Source organism: Tenrec ecaudatus, chromosome 5 (assembly GCF_050624435.1).
Source record: "Tenrec ecaudatus isolate mTenEca1 chromosome 5, mTenEca1.hap1, whole genome shotgun sequence".
NCBI classification, from domain to species: domain Eukaryota; kingdom Metazoa; phylum Chordata; class Mammalia; order Afrosoricida; family Tenrecidae; genus Tenrec; species Tenrec ecaudatus.
Window position 1 is genome coordinate 39,807,482 of NC_134534.1, and position 17,467 is coordinate 39,824,948.

The following is a 17,467-nucleotide window of genomic DNA, read 5'->3' on the forward strand; positions in this document are numbered from 1 at the left end:
CCGAATAGCACCACGTCTCATCACCAGTGATGAATGACCTTGGGGGGAAAGTCTGGGTCACTTTGGAGCTGTTCTTTTGAGGCACAGCATGTTCTTCTAGATTCTCTTTTCCTGGTCACGCAGAACCTGAGGCACAAACTTCTCAGCAGCCCTTCTCATTCCCAAATCTTGCGTTAAAATTCACTAAACCCAGCTCTAAGACAATCCAGATAACTTTGCCATCTCTTCAGTGGTCCATCGTCAGTCTTTAAGAACAACTTTGATTGACTTTTTTGTCTTTTGGGGAAGTTGACAGACATCCAGAATGAGGTTTGTCATCAATCACAGAACAAGGTTTGTCATCAATCAATATTTCACCTTTTTTGAAATAAGAGAACCACTCATACACTTGAGTTTTTCCCATAGTGCTGTCCTTGTAACCTGTGTTCAACATCGCAACAGTTTCTGCAGCATTTTTCCTGAACAGGAAACAAAATTTCACAGCCATGCTTTTCTCTGAAATCAGCCATCACAAAACACGAGGTTTGAGCTAAACTGCTTTTATGAAAAAATTCACTGTGACCAGAGAGAACCTTCGCAGGTGATGCCACTGGGTGCACTAACGCAGAGTGTTTGATGCTCGTCTAGCAGGGGAAATGTGTACTGTGAAACCTCTGCTCTTTTTTACGGACATTTTTGATTACCCCCTCCATTTTACTGTTGTGATGAGAACGAAGCAGCATGTAAATGTGAGCGGGCATTTTAAACTCTAAGACCTTAATGAGTTGTTCCTGCTGTTCTGACATTTGGAACAAACATGAAACCATAATCATTGCTCGTTATAATAATCTGCAAATAAATTTAAAAGACATAATGCAAATTTCCGAATAGCCATGATGAAGATTTCAAGACATGTTGTTACTGTGTTGAAATGTTGTCTTATTTGCATTCTGATCTACTTCCAGAAATATTCTCATCTTCAGTTGGCACACCAAGAGTCCCCGAGACCACTCTTGAAGAGCGTGTCATGGTGGGGTGGGGTCCTCCTAATGGCCGTGGGAGAGACCGGGAACTTTGCTGCCTATGGATTCGCCCCCATCACACTCATTGCTCCCTTAGGTTGTATGTCTGTTACAGGTGAGCCATTTGTCCTTGTTTTGATCTATAGAAATGTTAAGAGCACAGAATGATTCGCAAAGAAATGTACAACTGAAGTAGCATATGCACAAGCTTGCTCACCACTCTGCTCATCTGCGTCCTGATCCACACGCAGGCCGTCACGGTGTCCGTGGTGCAGCTCTACTGCTTACATTCAACAGCCTGATTCCCAGTCCCAATGTCATATTAAATCAACAGTGTTAGCAATGCTGAACTGCACTTTCAATCATTAACGGAAAATTACTTAAGTGAACTTAAATAATCAATCAGGTAATCAATGCAGCCGATCTGAAAACATGTGTAAAACAGTGCTTCATTTCCATCCTCTGTTAAGCTGGCATTGTGTGTAAAGTTGGGTCTTGTCTCTGTTGTTCAGCACATTTTTTAACATTAAAAATGAAAATGTTGGTGATTCTATATTACTATAAACTCACTGCCATCCAGTCAATCCTGACTCATAGTGACCCCATAGGAGAGAGTACAACTGTCCTGATTGGGGTTCTAAGGCTGAAAATCCCTAAAGGAACAGAGAGCCTCATCTTTGCCTCACAGAGCCACTTAGCAGCCCCATGGGTAACCCAGGACACCACCAGGGCTCCTGATGTTACTAGACGAATGTGTAATTAGACAGTAATGTTAAAATGATATAAATTCAAAATACATATGATTTGCTAACGGCATTTAGAAAAGAGAAAATGAAAATCTCACAAAGGCTAAAAAGGGAGCAAAAATCTTGTTGAAAAAACCACATTGTCTAAGTCCTGTGAAAGTCAATAAAACCTTCTGAGTTTTACTCACTATCTGCTGCTATGGAAACAGCATGTTTTTAAATTTCTGTGAATTCAGAACTTCCACTGAAATGGAAACCAGTTGATAGTTAATGTCTGTCAGCAACTAGCTCGAACATCATTGATGCTCCCACCTCCTGATGTTAACGTTTCTCCTAAAAACAAATAAACCATAACCAAAAAAAGGTATATTTGATATTCTTTAAAAAAAAACCATGTCTTAAAGGGAAGTAAAAAGGAAATGGAGGAAAGAACCAAGAGCCAAAAGACATTCATAGAGGCCTAAATACAGGCATGCACACATGTAAATATATATATATATATATATATATATATATATATATATATATATATATAAAATGAGAGGGGAATATAACTATGTACTCATATCTATATGCTAAGAATTAAGGTTGCAGATGGACATTGGGCCTTAACTCAGTATGCCCTTAACACAAGAACACTGTTTTCTAACAATCCACATTCTGTGATGAACACCTTCCTTACATGATCACTGAAGACAAAATAGGTGCATAAGCAAATGTGGTAAAGAAAGCTGATGGTGCCCGGCTGTCAAAAATATAATGTCTGAGGTCTTGAAGATAAACAAGTGGCCATCTAGCTAAGAAGCAACAAAGCCCACATGGAAGAAGCACACCAGCCTGTGTGATAATGTGGTGTCAATGGGATCAGGTATCAGGCATCTAAGACCCAGAATAAAACCATACCCAAGGTGAATGGGGTGGGGTTGGGGCATGCAGACCCAATGCCCATCTGTAGACAATTGGACATCCCTTCACAGACGGGTCACAGGGAAGAGATGAGTCAGTCTGGGTGCAGTATAGGACTGATAAAATACACAGCTTTCCTCTAGCTCTTTGGTGCTTCCTTCCCCCCACTATCATGACCTCAATTCTACCTTACAAATCAGATTAGACCAGAGCATGCACACTGCTACAGACAAGAGCCTGCAACACAGGGAATCTAGGATAGGTAAATTCCTCAGGGTCAACAAGTAGAGTAGAGACACCAGGAGGATTAGGGGAGGGTGGGGGGAGAAAGGGAGAAAAGATCAATGTAAAACCCCTCCCAGGGGGATGAATAATGGAAAAGTGGGTGAGGGGTGACAGAGGATGATGGAAGATATGGAAATAATAATCTATAACTTATCAAGGGTTTGTGAGGGAGGGTGGGCAGTGGGGAGCGGGAAGAAATAGGGAGCTGATATCAGGGGCTCAAGTGGGATGAGAATGCTTTGAAAATGATGATGGCGGTATATGTGCAAATGTGCTTGACACACTGGAGGAATGTATGGATTGTGATAAGAGATGTAAGAACCCCCAATAAAAGTATTTTTTAAAGGAAGAAAGCATGTCTTATGCTTTAAGCTGGAATAATGTCTCTTCAAAGAGAATTTCATTCCAATTTAAAAGTTGTTCCCTCTTCTTAATCCTTTCAAATGTCTTATCTAATAATAGTCACTGTGTTAGTCTGGGTAGACTAGAGAAACAAATTCATAGACTCTCATGTGTATATAAGAAAGAGGTATATATACAAGAGCTATTGAATATTGAGAAAAGTCCTATCCCAGTCTAGATCAAGACCATAAGTCCATTATTAGCCCATAAGTCCACTATCAATCTATAACATCTTCTTTGGACTCATGAAATACATACAATAACTCCAAATGCAGGACACTCACAGGCCAATGGATCTAAAGTCGTGGATCTAGTGGTGGTAGAAGCATCTCAGTGCAGTGCTGGCAGGGGTCTCCACATGGCTCCGCCAGGTCCCAGGACATGGGGTCTATCAGCATAGTGACATCTGTCTTGTCAGTAGAGTGTCTCTCAGGGAGTGAGCAGAGAGAGAGAAGTGTCTCCCGTCTCCAAGTAGGAAAATCCGAGTTCCTAGAATTCTCAGGAGGTCATGTCCACAGAGACGTCTCATTGGCTATGACCCGATTGACAGACTAGACTCCATCCCTTCACTCTTAATTCTCTCAAGTTCAAAATTGACACTAGATTATGTAACTACCACATTCATGTTACAGAATAATAGAATATATATCCAAGAGCACTTTCCTTTTTCCATTTTGAGCTTTTGAGACGTTGTTTACTTAGGATCGCCAGGTGCGCCAGGTACTACTATTCCCAAGAGACACACAATTTATGTAATCACTTACCCCTTTTAACATTCCAGTAAAATGGGAAAATTGGTTGTAGCTTCCTTACAGAAAATAGCATATATATGAACATTCTAGGTAGATTGTTTTTTTCCTGCTCCAAATCTAAGAAACCACAGAAGGAAGATTTAGTTCTATTGTCAGTGTGAGGTCTCTGGAGGTTCCAAACGTTCTGCCAATATGGCATTTTTTTTTCGTGATGTAGATATAGTGCTGGGTTTCCATTTCTTACTCTGCATTATGCTCAGTCTCCAGAGAGGAGCCCACAAAAAGGGGTGTGGGCATATGGGTGCCCGGGGGAAGCTTGCGTCTACCCTGCTGTAATGGAACGCTCCATTCTGCCTGAGGAAGGCCTTACACTGGTATTAATGGGGCTGGGTTTGCTTTGGGATCAGCAAGTTCACAACCAGGCTTCCTGGGACCTGGAGAACAGCCAGAGATTAGGTTTCACTTGCAAGGCCAACTCCCGGCCAGGGAGTCAGTTCAGATGCACAGCCACTGGCCCCTGTGGGTTTCCGAGACTGTACATATTTACGGGAGCAGATTGTCTCACCTTTCTCCTGGGGAACAGCTGGTAGGTGTGAACCATTGACCTTGGAGTTGGCAGCCTGACAAATAACCAACTATGCTACCAGGGCTAGGTGGCAAAAACAGCTTCCACTTGACTGCTAACCTAAAGGTCAGTGGTTTGAACCTACCCAGCAATATGAAAATAAACCAAAACAGGCCATGTAATCTGTTTCCAACCAGCCCAAACAACTCTATGCATCAGTTCTACACGGTAACACCGGGACCCCCATGAGCTGGAGTGACTTGGTGACCGCTAACAGCACGCGTGTGCAGCCATGACCGTGCGGGCTTCCTTGGACACTGTTACTATGCTCATCATGCTTTGCCTGTTCAGCTCTCTCGTCCTCTGCATCGGGTGTAATCATGAGAGGGGCAGTAATAAGCAGAAGCTTAAATTCAACTTAGAAGCCCTGGTGGCATCGTTGAATATACCGTGCGCTGCTAACTGCAAGGTCAGCAGTTCAAAACCACGAGTTACTACAAGGGAGAAAAACAGAGCTTTCTGATCTTGCAAAGAGTTAAAGTCTTGGAAACTCACAGGGGCAGTTCTACCCTGTCCTATAGAGTTGCCATGAGTTGTCATCGCCTCAATGGCAGTGAACTTGGTTTGGTTGAGTTCAACTTGCCTTCCCGAAATAGTGTGTCCTGTCCTGCCTCGACATGATGGCCTTTTGTTTTATAGTGCTATGCATATTTTCCTTTGTGCTCCTAGCCTCGGTTGATGTTGCAACTTTGGAACATTTTTAGCTCCCTTCCTTGGGCCCATTTCGAATGCCTGGAAGAGTAAATTTATAAATAACTTCCTAATTTCCAATTCCTGCCAACGGTACTATGTGTCTAAAAGTTCCCCCAGTACATCTGAACTGAACACAAGATATTACGTGTCACGGAAAGTAAGGGACTTCAGGTGACGAAGACTCCCTCCAGGACAGCCCCATCACCCTCAGGTTCTTTATCAGGATTCAAGAAACCCTAGGAAACTGTAAGGCAAGAGGAAAGTATTTTGAAACTGAAGTCTTTTGATGATGTCTGTGGATGGGGCAGAAGGATGCCTTCACCCTCCCACGCAAGAACTCTTCTGATGATTTTGGAGAACTTTAAGGAAAAAGCAAACCTCCTTTTGAATACAAAAAGAAAGGAAGCGTACCTGTGGCAGCGTTGCTATGAGATTCTGCATTGCGGGGGGTGGGCGTGGGGGGGGGGGGCTGCTGTTCTTCAGCTGCTTGTTGCTTTTCAAATCAAAAAGGAAATTAACATCCAGGACCCTAGTCTGAACCATTCACTCCAGGTGAAGGGGACTCTCTTCATTTCCCCCCTCTCAGTTGGGTCTAGTTCACCCCTGTGCGTTGTGCCGACTCCTTTTTCTTTCTAGAAGGAAGGAAAGTTGGGTGGACACGGGGACTAGTGGTACTTTGATTGACAAGAGCAGACTTACTCTCATGCACAGTGCGTTGGAAAGTGGGTTGTTGCAGATGCAGTCAGGTTAACGGCTAGCACGCTGTCACTTGATCTTCCTTGTGATCCATTTAAATTGCCCTGGTTTTTAATATCTTCTGCTTTCTTTTGGGGTTGAGGTTTTATCTGTTTCACTTTGTTGGTTTTGGTTGTTTTTTTTTAATGTTTTTTGTATGTGAAATCCAGGATAGGTAAATCTATGGAGACAGCCATTGGATTAGTGGCTCCTCCGGGGGTGTGGCAAGAGATATTGGGCGAAATGAGCTGATAATGATGAGTTTAGGAATGAAGAAAATGTTCTAAAATGAATAGTGGGGATGATTGTGCAATGCTGCTGGATGTGATTGAACTATTGTCTTGTATGCTATGTGAATTATATGTCAATAACGCCTGAGGGGGGGCAGTGCCAGGGATCAGCTGCACCTTAGCCCTCACAATGGCATCCTTGCTCTTCAGTACGTTAGGGTGTCTTGTGCAGCCTCTTTACGCAATCCAATGAGTCTTCTGATCTCTTGGCTGCTGCTTCCATGAGCATTGATTGTGGATCCAAGCAAGACAAAATCCTGGACAACTTCAATCTTTTCTCCATTTGTCATGTTCTTACCTGTTAGTGGTCCAGTTGTAAGGATTTGGGTTTTCTTTATATTGAATTGCAATCCATACTGAAGTCTGCAATCTTCTATCTTCATCAACAAGTGCATCAAATCTTCCTCATTTTCCGCAAACAAGGTTGTGTCATCTGTATATTGAATGTTGTTAATAAGCCTTCCTCCAATCCTGATGCCACATTCTTTTTCATAAAGTCCAGCTTCTCCGATCATTTGCTCAGCATACAGATTGAATAAATATGGTGAGAGGACACAACCCTGACACATACGTGACTTTAAGCCATGCATTCCGGTTCGAATGACTGCCTACTGGTCCGTGTATAGGTCCCTCTTGAGCACAGTCAAGTGTTACAGAATTCCCTTCCTGACCGTGTTCTGCTGCTCTCCACAATGGCCAGTAGCTAATACCTGGTATTATTAGGGGACACGCTATTCCTTCTTCATAGTTTTTGGTAGTTATGGTATTTTCAATCACCTCATAGGCATGAGAAAGCTGGTGAGTGGATAGGGAGAAGAATCGATGCATTCGGATTATAGTGTTGGCAAAGAATGTCGAAAGGACCATGAACTGCCAAAGTGACACACAGATTTGTCTTAGAAGTAGAGTCAACGTGCTCTTCAGAAGGGAGGATGGTGGGACTTCATCGCATGTGCTTTTGACTTGTTGTCGGGAGAGACCAGTCCCTGGAAAAGGAGCTCATTCTGCCTGTGCGAAGACGTCTTTCAACTGTTCCCTCCTCAAACCCTCACTCCATGGAAGAGGCTGTCATTGACATCCTTGTCCCCAAACGTCCTCTACATGAGACAGTTAAAGACAAGAAATGAGTATTGCATGAGTATCCACTAGTCACCGTGAAAAATAGGGAGACCCTTAACGAGACGGGTTGGCTGCCACAATGGACTCAAACATAACAGCAATCACGAGGGTGGAGCGTTGTTTTGTTCGGTTGTCCGTGTAGGGTTGCTCTGAGGCTGTGTGCGGTGCATGCCAGAGCTTGTTAACGAGCCCTCTCCTCATCTCAGTGCTGCATTCCTCCTCATATCGCCCAGCCTCGTGGACTATTTGCTCGGCGTGCAGATTGAATAAGTGTAGACAAAGAACGAGCATTGATGCGGATGCGCGCCTTTCCTGATTTTAAAACACATCGTATTAGCGTGCTCTGTTTGAACACTGTCTGTGCATCTCTATCTAAGTTCTGAGAGAGCACAGTAAGTGTCCTGGAATTCCCACTCTTCACAATGTTACACATAGATTTTTATGATCCTCGCAGCCCAGTGTCTTTGCAGAGTCCATAAAACCCAGGTGAACGTCTCTCTGGTATTCTCTGCTTCAGCCCAGATTCAGCTGACGTCAGTAGTGAAAACCCTTATTCCACATCCTCTTCTGAATCCAGCTTCAATGTCTGGCAGCTCTCGGTCAGTGGACCGCTGCAACTGGCTGCTTGTTAATCTTCAGCAAAGTTTTAGTTACAGATAATATGAATGATGTTATTCAATAATTTACTCATTGTCTTGAATTATTTTTATTTGAAATGGGTACAAATATGGCTCTCTTCGAGTAGCTTGGCCAGAAGGCTGGTCTTATACATTTCTCGACAGAGACGAGTGGGCACCATTGTTTGCATCTGTTGGTTGCCTCGCCGCCAGAGTTCAAATCTCAGTTCTACTCTTGATATGCTCTGTGACCATGGGCAAATTGTTGTAATGAATCTCTACCGCCAATTCCTAATCTGCAAAACGAGAGGAACATCGTTTCCACCTCAGAGGCTGTCATGGAATGAACTGGGTAAACAAAAGAACCTAAGAACAGTGCTGGACACACAGCACACTACCCTGTGTCCATACTGTGCCGGCCCTAGTGTTATCTTAGTATTACCATGTAGAAACAAGGGGAAAAAAAATCCAGTATAATGGAATTTATTTCTGTCCTCTAAAAAATGGCTGATAGTTGCATTCTCTACAATACATAAACAAACCCAAGAAAATGTCTATTTTTAATTTCATGCATTGTTCTTGTCTGTGCAGTGGTTAAGTTCTAGGAAATTACCTGTTTGGAGTTCAGAGACTAGAGATGTAGAATCCATGGAGCTCATTCATTGTTCCCCCTTTGGCCCCTCCACATAATCCCTACCAAAACATGGTGAGAAACACCAGAGTTTCCAAAGACCTTACCAAGTCCAAGCTCATTCCACAGAGATAGACAGACAGGTAGAAGTAGAAAAGCATCCATCTGCGTCATGTATGTGCAATGTTCTCTCCCCTTGGTCTGGGTTTATATAAGGTCTCGGAGCACTTAAGGAGCCCTGGTGGTATATCAGGTTACATGTTGGTCCCTTAACCCCAACATCAGCAGTACGAACCCACCAACTGCTCTGTGGGCGAAGGATGAGGCAACCTTCTTGATAAAAGGTTAAAACCTCAGAAACCCACAGGAGTACTTCTACTCTGCCCTAGGGTCACTGTGAGTCAGAATTGACAGTCAAAAGTAAGTGGACTCTGTCCCCTTGCTAATTCACTGCCAGTTCCAGTTGCTGTGGAATCCATTCTGATCCAGGTAGCCCCAGGTGTGGTAGAGGAGGCATTCAGTAGCTGGGTTCACAGAGTTGGTCACCTGACCTTTCTTATGAGGCATCTCGGAGTAGACTCAAACCTCTAACCTAACAGCCTAGTGCATTCATTGTACCACCCATGGACCAATTATTTTCAGGCCTAACTGTACTTTGTTTACAGTTAGCTGTTTGGGGAAATGATTTAGTATGCCAAAAGCCCATTTAAAAAACACTTTGGGTATTCTGTAGAGTTTGTCACAAGATCTTACACTACTCCTGATCTTTCATAAAGATCTGCGGGTGTAGTGGTTCTGCCTTCGACCGCAATCTGCAAGATCAGCAGTTTGATACTACCCGCCACTCAGATCCTTGGGAGGAAGATGGGCTTTCTATCCCCATAAAGAATTAGAGTCTCAGAAATCCACAGGGGGAAGTTACACCCCATGCTATCGGGCCACTATGAGTTGACTCAAAGGCAGTGAGTTTGATGGTGTGGGGTTTTGTTTTGAAGAATCTTTCAAGGTCTCAGCTAACCCCTCTTCTTCAGCAGGCCTTTCCTGGCCTCTGGACTAGGATAAAGGGGGTTATTCTCTGCTCCCATCACACCCCTCTTGCAAGCTTGCTAGGAGCTGTGGTGGTGTGGTGGGTTACACATTGTACTGCTAACCACGAGGTCAGCTGTTTGAAACCACCAGCTTCTCCTCAGGAGAAAGATGAGGCTTTGTACTCCCATAAAGAGTTACAGTCTCAGAAATCCACCAGGGCAGTTCTACCTTGTCCTGCAGGGTCACTCTAAGTTGGAATCGACTTGGTGACCTTGAGTTTTTGTGGATCAAGTTCCATCCACTCATTCCTGAGATGTTCATTTCTGTCTGTCTGTCTTCAAATTTCATGGGAATGAGACAGTCTGCTCTGGTAAAGACTTACCCTCTCCAAAAAGAATGTCGGGAAAATGATGATGGTAGCAAATGTACAATTTTACTGGAAGTGATTGAACTAGGGAATGATTTAATATATGTGTTAATCCCAATTAAAAAAAAAAAGAAGTCAACTCCTGCTAAAGAACGTATACAATAGTGACTTCATGAGTGAATGTCCCAGATCATAGGTTTCTCTTAAGGGCATGAATTGTCTTAACCCAAAAAAGAGAGAAACTATGAGAATACAAAGTCCAATAAAGAACAATCCCAAAACTGAAAAAAAAAAAAATCCTATGGAGCCATTGCCCGCTAGCCTCAAGGGCTTCTGTAAGTCAGAGCTGACTCGATAGCGGTTGGTTTGGGCTTTAATGGTCTGCAAATTATTGGAAAACACTGCTTGTATTAAAACCAAACACTCCGGTGCTAGCTGTCAGAAAATCGCCCTAAGAAAAACAAATCGTTAAGGCCTGGGCTGTGGGGATGCTTCCTCCAGTGTGGTGCCTTGTACAGTGCAAGGACCTGCCCACTGTCCGCAGAGGCCCTGGCCTCACCCTTCCCCTCTGGCATTCCCAATCTCACATATGGCGACTTGTTCAATGTTCGTTCTTGCCACTTGGTTGTGATCCAAAAGACTGACAACCATGACAACCGCTGCCAACCATTGATCCCCTCCAGGAGGCACGGCCCAGGGAAATCATCCACTATGACCTTGTAGAATTGATTTGACTTTGATAAAATGAGCATAGAATGTTCTAGGATGTCTTGTGATGACAAAAGAGAAAACTGTCTAAAAGATTTTAGTTTAAAAAGTGGGGGGTTGGGGGGCGGGAGTGTTTAGATCCCGAGGAAGCACTTGATGAAAAAGATTCTTGTGACTACTTCAAGTTTATAAGTTTACCCTTTGGGAGTTGAGTTGGATTGTGTGGAGAGGCACAAACAAGCTGATGTTTGCTTTTCTGTCCCTCTCATGAGTACGATGTGTGCTCTGCTGCCCTGGGGAGCACAGGAAAATTAATGCCGCTATCCAGATCCAAATGTTTGGAGCTCTGTGGACGTAAGAAAATTCACGATAGAGTAGACCTCACTCAATTGTTTTGAAAAGCACAAAGATTTTAGTAGCGAGGGCGAGGGGGTGGAGTCGAGAGGAGGGAAACTCTTGCCAGTGAAGAAAGGAAGCGAGACCTTGATGGAACGATGATATCACTTAGTCGCTGAGTATTTAAATTTAAGGCATTAGAAAAGCATTCAGAAAATATATCACCCTAGTGACATCGTGGGACCCCTGATGGTATAGTGGATACATGCCGGGCTGCTAACCAAATGGTCAGCAGTTAGAAGCCACCAGCCAGCTCCGAGGGAAAAAGAGAGGTTTTTTTAATTCTCATAAAGCATTACCATGTCAGAAACCCACAGGGGCAGTTGTATCTAACCTAAAGCATCGCTATGAGTCAGAATTGACTCGATGGCAGTGAGCTTGAGTGGCATAATGGTTTAAGTTTGGGACTTCTAACCACAAGGTCGGCAGTTTGAATTCACTAGTCACTCAGTGGGAGAAAGAGGAGGCTTTCTGCTCCCCTACAGATTTACATTCTGGAAAACCCATAGGGGCAGTTCTACCCTGTCCTAACTTGTTATGTGTTGGAATCGACTCCACAGCAATGAGGTTTTTAATTTTTTAATTTTTTAGGATTATGAGTTAAATTTAGGCAATGCTCTACATGAGATTGTTAAAGACAAGGAATTAGTGTTGAATGAGTACCCACTAGTCAGGTACTCTCAGAGACACATAAACTTGTTACCTTATGAACTTAATTGAATATATTTGTGGGTAATAAGTAGATTTAAATTAAGATGAATTCTATGATATTAAACCCTTGGAATTTCCTCTGGAAAGATATCCAGTAATTAATAGCAGCAGGGTCTTGTTGGCCCTCCAGTCATTTCCTGAGAGGAGTAGACACCCTGTAACCAGGCAGCTTGGATTAAGGTTGCAAAACAGAGGGCAGGGAGACCTAGAGCTGATAAGTCTCTGCCATCTCATTTCCCCTAATAGGCTGGTTTTTGATCAACTGGAAACTCCTGAGGTGGACTAGACGTTGGTGCGGGTCTTTCTGCTGTGCCGTTGCGAAGCTTACACTGAAATGTGTCTGCAATCCATTAGGCGATGACCATAGTGTAGCCAGAAAGCCCTGGTGAGGCCCGTTGGAATTCCAAAGAAGTCATTTCAAGCAGAAACGTTCGTCTCCAAGATTTTTATTAGAAACAAATGACAGGAGGCACACACAGACCAATGAGCAAGGCTCCCGCAGGGCCCCGCAAGCCCACAGGTCGCTGCTCTCTCCCTGGGTGCAGCTTGAAGCCAGGGTGGGTGCCGCCGCCCGGGTGACACCTTTGGCACTTTCTGGCCCGCTGGATCCTTGATGCTGGGACATGTCCCATGGACATTTATTTTAATGTTGGAAACACACAGAAAGCGAGCGCCCCTTCCCACAGCGGCTTGCTGAGTCGTTGGCACCTTTGTCCAAAAGCCGGCCCAAAGCAATCGTCCACAAAGAAACGCTGGTGTTTTCTGCCTCCTGCTTCTGCCCTCTAGACCCTCGATTCCAGAGCTCTTTTCCCGGCCCTCCTTACTGTCGGGGGAAGCCACAAAAGGTTTCTACAGAAATGGCCAATGTGCTATTGTAATGAGATTTATAATCGAGTTCATCTTGTCAGCGGTGGCAGTTTTACTTTCATTTTTTTGGAATCTTTTCATGGTTAATCACTAATGGGTACCAAAAAAAAGTGAAAGCACTGTTCTTCTTAATCTAGGTACATTTCCGTATTTGAAATGACTCTGATGACCAGCGACCCCTAGCATGTCTGCATTATCGATAGCAAATGGCAAGAGCATGTCACAGCTCTCTGACTCTCTTGGCACCGTCCTCCTAGCAGCTTCCTCCCTGTGCGAAGACTTCTTTCAAAGTGTCCCCTCCTCAGACCCGCACTCTTCGGAAGCTGCTGTCATGGACATCCTTGTCCCAAGACGCCTCCCAGGAACGGGGAAGGGTGATGATCAGCACCGTGGAGGTTGCTTGTGCCTGGAAGCACGTTCAGCGCATCCACGTGCTTCAGGTGGGATTGCCACTGACATGAAAGTGTTTCTCGTGGCTGGCTTTGAGCAAGTCGCCTCGCAGTGGTCAGAAACCACAAGCCACATCTTTGCATGTGACGATAGGCTCATGGCATCATTTGATAAATGTGTTCTTTTCCTGCCACGGGCGGCTTTTTTAAGTAAAAGAGAGTGTTCTTTATTACTTTGTCTCCTACTTTTTCTACATGATAAACATATACTCCGGTTTCTCTTCAGCTCAAGAGTGGGTAAGCTGGCATTGGAATGGCCAGGAAATTAACACTGATGAAATGTTCATTTACAGACAAGAGACAGAAGTTAACAAACTGGTAGCCTACAGACCTGGGTTGTGTTTGGCTCAGATAATACGTTACCAAAAATGCACGATGTCATTTCCCATGTTTAAAATCAGATGACATCACACCAAAAATCTGGATTTTTTTTTGGTCTTCTCTTAAAAGAATCAAAATTGGTAGTATTGGTCTTGTTAGGGCTGGCTATGGCTGTGTCTAACCAAACGGTTTGATGGCTTGAACCCACTGGTAGGTGTCTGGGAAGAAAGGACGGCCACCAGTATCAGAAAGGTCACACCGCTTGGAAACACTGGAAGGTGTAATTCCATTTTGCAAAATGTGGGGGCGCCAGGCGTCAACTCCACGCATTTGTTTTGCGTTGTTTGCTTAGGCTGCGCCCTCCACGGCTCCTCCAGTTCACCACAGCCCCACCGCCCCTCTTCAGCACAGCCTTAATGTCCCCTGTCACCCCGCCCACCACTCCACGTCCCGTGTTCTTAAAGGAAGGAGCCATGGGGGCATGGCAGTTTACGCATTGGGCTGCTAACCTCAAGGCAGCTGTTCAAATTCCCCAGCTGCTCTGCGGGAGAAAGATGAGGCTTTCTTCATAAGAAGTCTCTGAAATCTACAGAGTTCTACTCTGGCCCTTGTAGGGACTGTAAGGGTTGAAATAGACACCATGGCGGCGAGTTCAATCTGGTGGCTGGACAGAGGTTGGCGATACCATCAGTGAAGCATTGGATTACGGACAGCAAGGTCGGTGGTTCAAACCTGTTAGCCACTCTGCAGGAAAGCGCTGACACCGTCAGCGCTGTGAAGACCCAGAAACCTTGTGTAGGGTCACTCACGAGCAGAACCCACTCACTGGCAGGGGCTTAGTTACAGGATTACATAACTGATTACTGCAGCCGCTCCTGTTGTGCCCTACGGGACAGAGGGTGTTTTCCTGTCCAGCGGACTCCAATTAGGATGTAACATCCATTCGCACGTTTGAGTAAAGTGTAATTGTTTTCACTGTGGTTCAACCGGTCCTTTACTAATTGGTCATAAAGGGTTAAAAGAGAAGTAGGAATAAATGAGAACAAAAAAAATTTTTTTAAATACCCATACCATACACAGTTCAATGGTTATTGAATGCTTTCTTCTGCACTATTAAGTCTTACTTTAAATCCCTGGGTGTGGGGGTGGGAGTTGGGGAGAGAAAGCTGAAGTAAAAAGTACACATGTGTCTTAATGTTAGACTCGTTATCTCCAGAAGGAAATATCCAATTCTAAACTAATGTGTAAGAATATGTCCTTGGGGCTCAAGTAGAAAGAAAATGCTTTGAAAATGATGTCAGCATATGTACAAATGTGCTTGACAGAATGGATGCATGTATGGATTGTGATGGGAGATGTAAGAATCTCCAATGAAAGTATTTTATATATATATACACCCTCGAGTCAAATGGCTAACATTTAAAAATTTGATGCTTGACTTCTGGTTTCCAAATCCCCCATTAATTGCTTTTATAGAAGAAAATCCAATCAGATTGATCCAACCTTTCTGAACTCTCATGCACCAGATTAATTCAGAGTTGTATTTTTCTCATAATGTGTGGCCTACTGTGGATGGTGGTACACCAACCATTGACTGCAGTCAACGAAACAGCTCTTCCACAATGATGTCTAATGCTGTCCTGCAACTGCATTAGATAGCCCGAGTGATGCCAAAGGTAGGGGTGAATGAAGGACAACTGAGGGGGTTCTCCATAAGTAAATCAGGAAGCATTAGGAAGTTCAACACTAACCCCTTGTTTCCACAAGCCAAGGAAGCAATGGAAGCACTCATTCTTCTCTGCCTGAGAAGTTGGAAGACAGACACCTAGCCAACTGACTGGAGGAGGTCCATATTTGCACCCATTCCAAAGAAAGGTGACCCAACAGAATGCTCCAGTTATAGAACAATCTCATTGATATCACATGCAAGTAAAATTTTGCTAAAGATCATCCAAAAATGATTGCTGCAATACATTGACAGGGAGCAGTCAGAGCTTCAGGCCGGATTGGGAAGAGGATGTGGACCAGGGATATCGTTGCTGATGTCATATGGATCTTGGCTCAAAGCAGAGAATACCAGAAAGATGTTTACATTACAAGGACCATGGACTGCTAAAGTGACAGACTGGTCTGTTTGGAAGAAGTGAGGGGGTGTTCTTTAGAGGCAAGAATGGCAAGATGGAGACCCACATACTTTGGGCATATTGTCAGGAGCTACCATCCCTGGGGAAAGATGTCAAGTGTGTAGAGTAGAGCAGCATCGAAAAAGAAAGCCCTCGAGGAGAGGGGTTGACATCTCCTTGGCCGCAACAGTGGGCTTAGGCAGAGAAACAGTTGTGCAGGAGTGGGCAGCATTTGGTTCTGTTGTGCATGAAGTAGCTATGGATCGGGTCTGACTAGATGGAACTGACAACAACAACATACTAACCCGGATGGCCAGCATCATGTCGATGCAGCTCCTCAAAGGTCTTCCTCTTTCTCACGTACTTTCTAACTTTGCCAAGGACGATGTTCTTTTCCAAGGACCTGTCTCTCTTGACGTGTCCAAAGTCCGTGAGTTGAAGGCTTCACCATCCTGGCTTCTAAGGAGCATTCTGGCTTTATTCTTTCTAAGCCAGATGTGTGTGTTCTGGCAGTTCACAGTTGTGTTGTGATGGGTTCTCTAGAGATGCAAAACCAGTGACACTTATGTGTGTATCTACAGAGAGAAATTCATATCAAGGAAAAGGCCCTTCAAGTCTGTGGGTCAGATGTTAAGCTAGAGGTCTTTCCTGACTTGTGCAGCCACCAGGGCTTATGGACCAGGAAGATGAAGTCGGAAGCAGAAAGACCACAGACTGGTGGAGGCAGAGGTGAATGATGCCAGGATCAGCAGGTCAGGCCGGTGGCTTGCTGAGTCAAATGAATCCAAGGTCAGCAGGCAATATGGCAGGCGGCTGAGAGTGCCTAGGGCCTGCAGGCCATGTGGTGGGCATTGGCTCAAATCCAAAGAACCATAGTTCAACGAGTCAGAAACAGGATCCAGGCCAGTAAGAAAAGGTGAGCCTTCCCACAGAGGCTGCTTAAATAGAAGTAAGCCACACCTTGGACGAAATCTCCCTCCAGTTGCATTGGGGCTGGGACGTTCTTAAAGGGATAGCACTGCACCCTAACATCCCCAGGTGATTCCATCATTATGTTAATTACATTGTGTTATATCACATCAACTGCCAAATTACTGAGAATCCTGACCCAACCAAATTAACACAAAACCTAACTATCACAACAGTACCCTCAAGTCTCCTTACCAACCCCCTAATTCAGATGAATCAATTCCTCGGCAGCCTTCCTTAGTCCTTGTCCAAGTCTCCTGTGCATATAGGCCATTGAAAATATCATGACTCGAGTCAGGCACATCTTATTCATTAAAGTGAAAATGTTTCTCCTCCAGGCTTTCTCCCTAAAAGTTTGTTTCTCCTTAGGCAGACAGAAAGAATTGATTATTACACGTCAAACTCTTAGTATATAGCTACCATTATTTTATATGTATTTTATGTCATCATTATTGTATAAATACAGTTTTCAATCCTTACTTTACACCTTACAGTGTAAACATTTTAATATCACTACATCATTTTCCACATATTTTATTTATTGTATAATATTCTATTCATTTCATTTCTGACCATTGAGAATGTGCCAGTTTTACACCGGCCATGCTTAAACATTGGAAAATAACTTTACAACAAGCCCCTTTTTGCTTGGAATTCTTTCCGTAGTTGGGTTACTTGCTTAGGGCAAAGTCCCAGAGGCAGACTTCCCGAGGCCAAGGTTTTGA

The 17,467-nt window shown here is 44.1% G+C and overlaps 1 protein-coding gene across 1 annotated transcript in view; it reads left to right on the forward strand.

Annotated features, from left to right (window-relative positions):
- The window catches only part of NIPAL2 (NIPA like domain containing 2), a 104,544-nt gene that overhangs the window by 35,193 nt on the left and 51,884 nt on the right, over positions 1-17,467 (forward strand). Inside the window, exon 3 of the mRNA XM_075549448.1 lies at positions 945-1,116. Coding sequence (XP_075405563.1) covers positions 945-1,116 — 172 coding nt within the window. The remainder of the gene's footprint in view (positions 1-944; positions 1,117-17,467) is intronic.